General features: G+C 37.6%; 1 protein-coding gene and 1 long non-coding RNA gene across 4 annotated transcripts in view; one reads left to right on the forward strand and one right to left on the reverse strand.

Moving 5' to 3' along the window:
- CACNA2D3 (calcium voltage-gated channel auxiliary subunit alpha2delta 3) overlaps nucleotides 1–11095 on the forward strand; it is an 837281-nt gene extending 826186 nt beyond the window's left edge. For 2 of the 3 annotated variants that reach the window (XM_088798500.1, XM_088798501.1), the window contains 3 exons: nucleotides 7983–8095; nucleotides 8316–8398; nucleotides 10684–11095. In XM_088798500.1, coding sequence (XP_088654626.1) covers nucleotides 7983–8095; nucleotides 8316–8398; nucleotides 10684–10776 — 289 coding nt within the window. In that variant the 3' untranslated portion in view covers nucleotides 10777–11095. The remainder of the gene's footprint in view (nucleotides 1–7982; nucleotides 8096–8315; nucleotides 8399–10683) is intronic. The other variant, XR_002136724.3, reaches the window with a different exon arrangement.
- LOC148758246 (uncharacterized) lies at nucleotides 1194–8449 on the reverse strand. The gene is made up of 4 exons (XR_016021306.1): nucleotides 8321–8449; nucleotides 7957–8100; nucleotides 7463–7558; nucleotides 1194–1580 (listed from the first exon to the last, which is right to left on the reverse strand). It is a non-coding gene; the product is annotated as an uncharacterized LOC148758246 (long non-coding RNA).
- Nucleotides 11096–11794: the final 699 nt, after the last annotated feature.

Below are 11794 nucleotides of genomic sequence, written 5' to 3' on the forward strand. Positions count from 1 at the left end.
CAGGTGATGTCCACACCAAGGGCAAGGAGTTGTAGAGTAACTGCATGGGGGGTCAAGTTGGGGCCATGTTGGAAAGCTCTCCATCCTCTGAAGAATCCATGATAACCTTACAAGAAAACCATTTGGATGCTGGGCCACACGAATGGCACCAAAGGTCCATCAAGCCATGGTGAGAGAATTGCACCATGGCCTGGTAAGTAGAAAATGCTGCCTCTTTACTGCCCCATTTCCCCTACCCCAAACTTCTGAAGAAGCAAGAACATAGAAGCTTGAAGGAAGAACAGTAAGTGTAAAGATTTGAATTAGATGATGAAAGTGGAGTATTAAACTAGACTTGACTAATTTTATTAACTAAAGTTGTCAGAAAGTTATGGAATCTATAGAAGATATCATTTAAAGATGAGAAAGCAAGAATTCAACATAGTAGGGTAGAAAACAGAGACTTAAAAAAAATAAAGAATTGTTTCACATTTCTATTTCTATTAAGCCAAGGCAACTCAATAAGCTTGTTCATTTGAATTCCTAGGTTATTCCTCATTGGGGCATGCTTTATTACTATTTCAATGTCCTACTGAAGTCTAATTGCTGCATTTCATTTAGGATCTTTGCATCAATATTCATTAAAAGAGATATTCCGTAGCTTTTTAAAAAATATAATCTTGGTCAGGTTTCATATCAGGGTCCTTCATTAAAGAAATTGGAAATATTTTTCTTCTTTTCCTGTGCTCTGGAACAATTTAAATGTTTCAGAAGTACATGTGCCTTGGCATGCTAACATGATTCACCTGTGAAATTTCCCAGGCCTACCACTTTTGGGGTGGACACGTGAGGCCCTGCTATTCATTCATTTACGTTGTTCGGGCTGAGCCTGAGTCGGTTCTGGTGTTCCCCTCTCACTCCCCCATGCCGGTCGGTAGCTTGGCTATAGAGTTATGCTGGAAACACCTTCAATATATAACTTCTAGTTTGAATTTAAATATCCAGTCACCAAAATGTTTGCTCTGCACAACTTATGGGCCTGGGTCAGTGTGGGGCATTTTGGGGTACACGCAGGAGGACAGGCATATCCCCATCTTCAGAGAGAATAGGATCCTGTTGGAGATTCACCACGATGCACCTACCTACCCCACCCCCCCCCCGGAGAATTGTATAAGATAGAACAGGATCGGTGCCAAATTCAAATCAATTCCCTGTGACTTACTCATTGTCTTTTATTTCATCTTTGGATAAAATCTGGAAAATTTATAAGTGGTGAAAAATCTAAAGAGCGACAGACTTCAACATGTTTGAAGATTCTGTTACTGCCCCAGTTATTTTTCAATCACAGTTTTGTACCCAATTAATAAAGGCAAGCCAACCACGTTCTCCAAATGTGCATCCTGGGGTCCTCTGGGAATCTTATCCCTGGGTCCGTGCCATTATGCATATTTGTTCAGGGGGAGCGTTAGGGAGGCAGCACAGTTGCTTTCCTCATCTGGTCGGCAAAGCCCCTCTTGGTAGATAGCGAGCAGCAAGTATTCTCTCAGCAGGGGAGGCTGTCTTGAAATGCCATCATTGTTTTCTCTCTAGTCTTTCTCAGTCTGTAGTGAATGAAAACGAGAGCACTGGGTTATTTCAGTTCCGGCAATGGACACATCAAAACCGCTTCCCTCTTCCCTTCTCTCTTTCCCTCGAGGACCTAATTTATTTCACGCATTTTGACCTATCCCTGCTTAGGAATGACTGCTGGGCTTCTCTGTTGAGGCATTTCCCTCTTGCGGTGTTGGGCCCCCAGGCAAACCCACCAGGCCATGGTTCCTCTGCAGGGTGATGTCAGTCTGGCTGCTGGGCCCAGCTGGATAGAGGTGTGTTTTATGAAGTTCAACCCTGCACCCTGGGCCATAAATACACGTTGTGCACATAAATGTACAGCTAACATTGCCCAGACCCCTCCGAAGCACCATGTTAATAAGCAGACAGTAAGTCTTTAAAATATGGAAAAGTAGTTAATCTTTCCGCTGGCAAATCCTTTGTAGGGGGTTGTTTTCCTTCCTTTCAGTATCGCTGCAGGCAGGGCTTTTCATCTCCTAGGATTTGAGGGGGAAAAAAGAGAAGTTTGCTGTGGTGCGTTAGTGAGAAGCTTGGGGAGCCTTCCACTAAGAGGGTGCACGTGTGAAAACCAGTAATATTTTGCACTTGTCATTAAGCATGGAGTATGCAAAGAGTAATGACTCTGGATCTGCCCTCAGGGAGCTTGAGTGCTAGTAATTCCAGTACAGGACAGGAGGTCTGCTCCCACAATAGCCTGGGCTCTGGAGACTTGAGCTCCGCCCCTGTTACTCTAGGAAGTTACTTAGCCTCTTGTTTCCCTATCTCTAAAATGGACACAATTATGTCTTATTCATATAGCTTCTATCTGAGTTTATTTATCCTCTCTGAGTCCTAGTTTTCTCTAATCTAAAATGAGATAATCAATACTCTTTGCGCTTAGCCTAGATTCCATTTTACAGATGTTTTAAGAATACATGAACACTTTTGCCTTACAAAGAACTTCAACATGACAGATTAAGTTCAAGCCTCCCTTGACAAGTGTTTCATCAGTCTTCTCGTTCCCCCTCTTCTCCCTTCCTCTCTTGCTCTCTCTCCCACTGATGACGTGGTAGAAGGATCAGACTTGAGGGTGGGCATGTGGGCTCAGCAGACAGAAGGTGCCTGGAGGCAATACAGACATGTTACACTGGAGAGATGGGAGCACCAGTTTGTAGCTTGCCTCTAACTCACTAAGCACCCATGAATCGTATCTGTGTGTCTCTGGCTGAGAATAGGATTTGCCAATGAGTGGACTGAACGATGACTTAGGTGAGAGCTATCAGTCTGGAGATGACAGGGTCTGTGCTTTATAAATATTTAATTTAACTTGGCCTTTCAATTGTTTCTTAGCTATGGGAAGATACTTCATATGTTCTGTTCTTTTATATTTGTGTTCAATTCACGTATGTTCTACTTTTTTAGTCCATTTGTTCTTTCTATGTCTAACAGGAGCCATGAAATGCTTACTGATTTGCTATCTATTTCGAATATATCTGATAAGTCTTATCCATCCCATTTATTTTCCTTGTTCTCTGTAGCAGAATTAAATACTCATATTCTTAAACATTCATACTTTATGTATAGTTTTGCAACATTATTTTACCACTTACTTTGTTTTGGATAGCCTTTCATGAGAGTAAATAGAGATCTCCTTTCATCTGGTGTCAAGTAAACTGTAGAAGCACCTACTATTACTTATTTAATCATTCCTTTATTGATGGACACTCAGGTGGGTTTCATTTTTCTCTTTTTTCAATGAACCATGCTACCAAGAGCATCTTTCTACATGACTTCTTGGGATCCTGAATAAGAGTTTCTCTTACTGAGAAGTAAAACTACTGAAAAAGATAGTATCAATCGTAATAATAACAAATGGTTATAAAAGCTCACTTTCCCACAAACAATGTAGAATAACATTCACTTCTTTAGACTTTCCACCATTTGATATTACCACAGATTTAAATTTTTGCCAGTGTGCTGGTGAACAGTTCATTTCATTATTTTCATTTTAATTTATATTTCTCTAATTTTTGGTGAGATTAAACACATGTACACGCGCAAACACAAACGCGTACGTAAACACAAACGCACACGTGTACATACGTACATATAAATCAATTGTTCCCCTGTGTTTTGTTCTTTTCCTGTAAATTTTCTCATGGATTTTGATATTGGTTAAGGCAACCCACTTTCGTTCATCCACCTTTTTATAAAACCCAACTTTATGCAATTGTCCACACTATTCTTTACATTTACTCCTCTGAGTGAATCTTAGGATCATCACCTCAAATTCCATTAAAAATCCTGTTGGGATTTTGATTGAGATTGCTTTGAATTAAAAGGTTAATCAAAGGAGAAATTGCATCTTTAATATATGTGTTCCTTTCCACGACCATTGTACTCCCCTCCAATTTGTAGTTTGTCTTTTTATGTTCAGTAAATTTTGGTCATTTTCTTCATAAATAAATGCCTTTTAGTAGATACTATCAATGGTCCTTTATTTCATAAATATTTTTTCATTGGTTATTGCTAGTGTCAGGGAAACTGTGGTTTTATATGCTGATTATGTAACTGGTCAGCTTGCTGAGTTCTTTTATTAGTTCTAATAGTTGGTCAGTGGGTTTTCTATGAACACAGTGGTATCTGTTCCTTGGGTGATTTGGTAGTATTCACTTGGGTGTAGATTCTCAATGAGCATTTCAGGGTTTTTTTCATGGTGTTTGGTCTGCTTCTGTTTTTTATAGCATGGCCAAATGCTGATAATTTATACTTTGTCTCCAAAGCTGTGTTTGCTCCAAGTTTTTGAATTGTTTACAATAATATACATAATAGTCACTTAAAATATTTTAAATGTCTCCATAGCTTTTGAGTTTTAATGTGACTTTGTGACTTCTTTTTTGACCAGTAATGCCAAAAGTTGATTTATGCCAATGTTTTTTTTAAACCAGAGATTGGTTCTTTAAGTTATCTTCACGTTTTTATTTCCATTTTATTCATCTGTTTTTATCTTTGTGAAGTAATCCTGTCATTGATTCTATAAATATTTACTGAGAATCTGCTGTGTCCCAGGCACAACTCTTAAGTGCTGGAGATAACATAACCATGGGCAGATAGAGGCAGCCTTCCTCCCATGGAAACCACAGTCTGTTGTGAGGGGCAGACAGTGAGTAGGTAAGGACGAAGCAGAGGCAAAGGAGACTGAGAAGAAAGGTGGTGTCCTTGACAAGGACTGATTCTGTGACATGGTCGGGACTCCAGCCTCATCAGAGTCGATTTGTGAAAGAAGGAGAGAAGTGAGAAAGTAAACAGACAGAGTGTGGATAATTCTTGTAAGGAGTTGTATTATAAAGGAAGACAGAGAAACAGGTCAGTAGCTGGAGATAAGGTGAAGGGAAAGGTTTGTTTTTCCTGACCTGGGAGATATGACAGCATGTTTGTAAACTGAAGGGAATGGCTAGTAGACTATTTGTGCAGTAATCACCTCTCCTTTCTTCCATCAGTGACATCCTTGCAGAAGCATGAGAGCTGGGCTTTGGTACAGCCCAGTGGACCAGAGGGAAGACCAAGTATAGGGCACTGGTGCAGCTTTATGTTCTTATTTTTCCAGCTTCTCAATTCAAAATTTTAATTCATTTATTTGCAAACTTTTTTTTTTTCTTTTTCCAATAAAAATATTTAAGATCATACTGCACGGATTTGAGTCTGGGCTGTTCTCAAATTCTCAAGGATTAATTAAATATGTTTTTTAATCTTTAATTTCCACTGTTTATATCTTTTTGCCCTTAATTTCTAACTGTACCTTATTGTAAAGAAGATATAATCAATGCTTTCTGTTCTTTGGAATGTGTTGCAATTCCCTGTGTTCAAAAATAGTACAACTTACATTCTACATTGTTTAGATCTGAAGAACTTTTGCTCCTGTATTTTAATAGATCATGCATTCACCAATCACTTCAATATTTCTATCAATTTGTACATTATGATCATAAAAGTTCATGTCATTCCTTTTTATACTATTATACTATTTTTAATATGAAAAATTATTCACATTATACTATTTGTAGTATGAACTAATTACATTTAATGATTTTCACTTTGAATATTCTCGTAATAATGTTAACCTGTTTCTGTTCCTCTCTTTTGTTGTTAGTATTTTTCTGGTATATCTTTTCCTGTCATCTGACATCCCTCATCCTGACATCTTTTCCACGTCAGTGTGTTTTAGGAGTGTCTGTTGCAAATAGAATACTGATATTTTTATAAACCAAATTTAAGAGTCTCTGCCTTTTAGCATATGATCTAATCACCTGACATTTATTGTTATTGGTAATAATTTTAGGCTTTTATTGTCTCTCTCTCTCTCTCTCTCTCTCTCTCTCTCTCTCCCCCCCCCCCCTTCTCTCTCCCTCTGTCTCTGTGTGTGTTATTTACCATGCTATCTTGGATTGATCAGGTTTTCATTTTTCATGGATTATTTAAAAAAGTAATTATCCTTAAAATTGAAAACATAATTTTCTATCATTATCTACAGTTACTTAGAATCAATTTTCCTGTGGACCTCACATACTTCTTACTTCCTTTCTTCCATTTTCTTAAAACTTTAAATATGTTGCTCTGTTTTCTTCTTTTTAAGTACTCCCATTGAGAAGTGGTATCATTCTCATTCCTCTTTAAGTAATTTGTTTCTAGAAGATTTTTAGGATTGGTCTATCTATATCTTTCACGATCTGAAGTTTCATTCATGCTTCAAGGACCCTTTTAATGAGAAAAAAAAGGACCTTTCCTTTAATCAGAAAATATTCTCCCCCATTGGAGTTTCTATTTCATATTTTAATCTCTTTAATCTCTTTCTCTTTTACTGTTTATCTGGTAGATTCATTTGGCTTAAATTTCAAGTCAACCATTTGTTCTTTAAAGTTGTGTGATCTTGGTTTTGCATTTCTCTGAGACTCTGTTAACTTGCCTCCAACATGGAAATCATTGATTCTCTGATGAACACCTATTGTTAAAAGGGAAAGGGAAAGCAGAGATTTGTAAAGTTTTATTGAGACAGCAAGTTTGAATTTTTTCCTCAAGCCAAGGATAGTTGTGGAGAAAGATGGGAAGGGCAGAGAACAACTTTCCTAGAGTGTGGGTAATAGTTTAGGCACAGGGGAAACATTGTTGAGCAGTAGCATGCCCTGTTCCCTGTTATAGTCGAAAAGAAAACAAACAAAGAAAAAAACCACATAGTCGTAGGGTATTAGATGAACAGGCACTGGGCATTTGTACAAAGGAAGCCAGTTGTGTTGTAATCTCAGAGGCACTCTTACATAATTCAGCATATGCGGTAGTAACAGGTGAAATTAAAAGGGGGCTCCTTTCCCTTTCTGTGTAATTTCTTACAAAGCAGGATTCTTCTTCATTGGATGATTTTAGTAAAGCATGGTGATACACTCTAGAGAATAGAACAAATTTGTTGAGAGAAAGATGAATAATGATAAAATTTATGGAGAAAGTGAACATTTTGTTAGGTTATAGTCTCTTACATCCAACCAAATTGAATTAAATGAAATATCATGAAAAGTTATGTGACAGAGATTCTAGGCCTGGGGCTAAATAGTTTGCTAATCTGCTGGTTCTGGAAGAATATGAGATTTTAGTCTCTAGTTTTTCCTCGAACGAATCAGTGGAGTTTCTTGTTAAAGCAGTATTTTTATGGTGGTGTTACTTTGCCATTTCACTGTGTTGGGTACTGTAAGAAGCAGATGTCATTAAGCTTACTTCAGTTGAACTAGCTGTGCTGAGGACATAATGTCAGAGCTGCCATCCAGCCTTATACCAGCACAAGTTGTTCTCTTAGACGAGTGGAATTTCATAAAGGACTAACATCAATTTCATCAAAACACTGTACCTGTGTTCAGGGCAGACACTGTGAAGAGCGGTACAGGGAACGGTGTAGGAAGTTCACTTCATCTTTTCTCTTCAATATGACACAACATCAATCTACCTTTGAGGCCAGGAAGAGAGAAACATCCACTTAGAGAGGAACATCAAATGCAACTTTTGATGATGTTTTTAGGAAGGGATGAGCTTGGAAAAGTCATCCCTCTTAGACCTTGGAAATTGAGGTGATGTAGTCAAATTTGACTCTACTGTTTTATACCTATAAAAGTCTAGCTTTCCCAAGGTGAGTTTTATGGGCTGTATGTGGCTATAGTTATAGGTTACAAGCTATTGTCTTCTTAGAGAAGCTTGGTATTTTAAAGTGAAGAGCCTCATGGAAGGAGGCAACTTTAATATAAAGCGGTCTCTGAAGCTTGCTTTCCAGTTACTACAGTAGTTACTCCCCGGGGGAAAAGCTTTCCTCACGGCTTTTTACTTGAGGAATGGTAAATGGTCACTCACTGTGACTGGGCCTCTTGTTCTAACAGGTCCTTTGTCATCCAGCAAATCCCAAGCAGCAATCTCTTCATGGTGGTGGTGGACAGCAGCTGCCTCTGTGAGTCCGCAGCCCCAATCACGATGGCACCCATTGAAATCAGGTATATCCTTTTGTGCGTAGGTCCAGCCACTATGGCTGAAGCCAGTAGGGGGGGTCAACAGTAAGGAATCCTGGGGGAGAAATATTTGGGAGGGGAAAATGACGTCATTTCCACTGCCGGAGAGAGAGACGTAGGTAAGGGAGTTTCGTACCAAGTTTTGACGTCTGAAATGCAGAGTAAGGGAAAGTAACATTTTGGAAATATGCCTTAACTACAGTCAACATAACGAATCTCTTAAGTGTGAACGTTTAAAGGCCCAGAAGATCAGAAGGCGTCCTGAATCTTGCCATGGCTTTCACCCTGAGGTAAGTTGGAAAACCTTTCCTTTCTCTTTTTCCCATCTGATTTGCCATGAGAATCTCACCATGGTCAAAGAACTATAACTAATAAATTTACTCATGAAAAAACAATCCCTTTCAGGCAAATCAAAGAGGAATATACGGGAAGGCTAATGGTATCCTACTTTCAGCCCCTCAATGCCTTCTTATTTCATCTGTGCTAATCGTCTTTTGTTATTGTATGTATGTATGTATTTTAAAACCTCTTTACTATCTTCCCTACTGTGGAAGTGCTGTCATTTTATCATGTTCCATTTATTACACACAAACTGGCTCTGATCTTCTTGGTTTATTTATTTCAAATTATGGCTAAAATTATTTTCCCCTGCTTACTTTTAGATAGCCTTTCATTTACAAGAAATTCACGTACAGCAAAAGTAGCAATATCAATATCAGGTAAAGGGTCACAGTTTATGAAGGTGGAATGGTAAGACTCTAAACCCCGTAACCACATGAAGTCACAACTATAAAGGTACTGCATTTACACTGAAAGCGATGATCAGAGGAAAATTCAGTTCAGTAGTGAGAAAGGTGAGCTGACTACAGACTTAGATGAATTATAAGAGAATACCTCCTGCAGTACCATGGGCAAAAAAAATTTTAAGTATAGCAAAAACAAAAGCTTTGAAAATTAACTCCACACCCACCCTGAAGAATGGTAAGCCTGCCTAGACCAATCAATTACTACAGGGAAACTGGGAAGGTATCAGTTTTTTAAAAATGCCACCAGACTCAGATGAGTGTTAATCTCATCTTTAAATAGCAAATGATTTTGATGTTATTTAAACTATCCAAATCTTAGAAAAGATTTTCAAGTAAGTATAGCACCAATAAGAACGTGGAATTTACTAAGAATGTTCGCTTCTCTATTCAAAGGGGAATTCAACAGCAACATATTATCCAAATATATGCTGAAAAGGACTCTGATAAAATTCATTGATCACCCCTAATAAAAGCTCTATGTAAAATGCAAACACAAACAACAGTCCGCCAAACACTAAAATCACTTCTTTTAAAACCAGAACTATGTACTTAGACAATGTCACTAGAGCAGAAATCTTCTAAAATTAATAAGACAATTTGCTTTGGTAACTTGATACAAGAAAAACATTTTAAAAATCAGCATTTTTCTCTGTTTCTAGACCTTGTAAGATGAGGTCAGTGGAACAGAATAGAAACTCTTACATATGACAAAGTTCAAGTCAAAGGGAAGAATATAGATTAGACTTAAACAGTAAAATAAGTCTTACAATATATCATAGGAATTGGAGAGAACTTTCTATCCCAGACCGGAAAGCTATGGAAGAAAAACAGATTTATTTAGCTATGCAAAAATTATAACTTTTCTATAAAAAGAATTAATAACTTAAAGTCAGTAGCCAATTTATAGAACTTAAAAAAAATATTTATAAATCAAATTATAAAGAACTTTTTAAACTAGTAAGTCAAGTTACTACATATAAAAATAAACCATGAACATGAAAGATACAAGCCTCTGGGTGATCAGAATATACAGGTAACAATGAACTATCTAGCTATAGCCATCTAAAACAAAAATACCCCTTCAGTCTGTACCCCCACTCCTGGCGTCTTTACCATGGGCAGAGGTGGGGGCAAATATCATTGTCTGCTGAGGAGCTACATTCAGCATTCTTTGTAGCAATAAAGAACAGATGAGAAAATGAATGCCCATCAATAAGAAAATAACTGAATGAAACAGAGCTAGAATAATGGAGTTGGAGAAACTTCCATCAGTCAATAGATAAAAAGCGTACTGCAGAAAGTAATAAATAATATGATTTCATGTTTGTAAAACAGAGCCCTCCTTCCAAAATGAAAAGAAAGAAGAAACACAAAAGCTTTCATAGCCAAGTCTCTGAAATGAGCAGGCTCCTTAAATGTGGTATTTTACTTACATTCTGACAGGAAAATACTAGAAGTCCAATATTTTCCTTTTACAATATGATCACAACGGACGTCGCCACCAATAGTCCCTTACCTCTTGAATCTTCTACCTAATAGTATGCAAAGAGTAATTCTGAATATATTATGCTAGCAACTGAAACCAGAGATTCTCATCACTAACTTGATGAAATTTAGACATTTTCATGTCCCTGAATTGTCTAGGTTCCAAAATACTTTGTTCATACAATTGAAGAGCAGGGGCAAGCCTGGGCATTCAAGATACCTCGGAAAGTGTAAGGCACCTTGACATCCATCTCAGCTCTAACCAACCCTGCCTTTCCCTGTAGGAGAATGCAAGGGAATGTGGGGGTGCGCCAAGTCTCCAGGCCAAGATGGTCCTTATCCTGTTCCCTCTGCTTTTGATGCTCTTCTCGAGGTGACACGGACAGAGATGTTCTCGTGGCATGCTAAATTATGGATAAACTGTGAACACAAATATGGTGCGACATAGGAGACATGAAATATAGTCCAACCATCAGCATCTCATGAATTTAAACTGTGCGTGATATAAACTCTTAAAGATATGTTGACAAAATGTTATCTTTTTACTTTGCTGGTCATGTAAATGTGAGTTTGCTACATGATAACCACCCATCATCAGAAACGAGACTGCAAGTGGGCAGTGTCCCTTCTGCTTGAAACCCACCGAAACAAATTTAAAACTGTGTACTTTTTAAATAAAGTATATTAAAATCATAATCTCCTTGTTTGGGTTTTATTGTCACTTCATTGCTGAAGGTACAGACTGAAAAGTGCATGAAAATGTTACCCATTCCAGACACTAGGAAAGGATGGTTGTTGGCAGAGACTTTGTTCTAAAGCAGATTCTAGACAAATATTTAACAATTGTTTTGATGCTCCACTCTCAGTTATAAAAATATTTACAGAAGGAAATAAAAATATCATCTACATGGGAAGAATTTATTACAGAGAATCTTGAATTTTATTGAACTAAACTTCAATAGAAATCATAATATGGATGAGAACACATGCTCCCATAATATTCAAGGTTTGAACTATTTGGCAATAGAAATAAAGAAGTCATAAATCCTAGGAATTCATTGTGAGAAGACTTGAAGAAGGAAAAGAACAATGACTACAAATGACTCTCAAACTTATTGCTTGAGCGTTTGGCTTCTGGCTTTCCCCATAAACAAGAGATGAAATTAGATCTCAAATATTACAAGATGTGAAACTACCCAGACCTGTAAGCATTCCTAAAACACTGGATCCTGAACCAGAGAAAATAGATTCCATTGTATCATGGTTACCAAATAAAGTAGAAGAGTTTCCGTGCCTAGGTAAAATCTGCTTTGTAGAGCAGACATCTAAAAGCCATATGGAGAATACCACTTAAACTCTTTTTAAAAAAAGCCACATTATGCTGTTGATATTTTA

The sequence above is a fragment of the Rhinolophus sinicus genome, chromosome 5 (assembly GCF_057876585.1).
Source record: "Rhinolophus sinicus isolate RSI-liver-muscle chromosome 5, RSI-T2T, whole genome shotgun sequence".
NCBI lineage: Eukaryota > Metazoa > Chordata > Mammalia > Chiroptera > Rhinolophidae > Rhinolophus > Rhinolophus sinicus.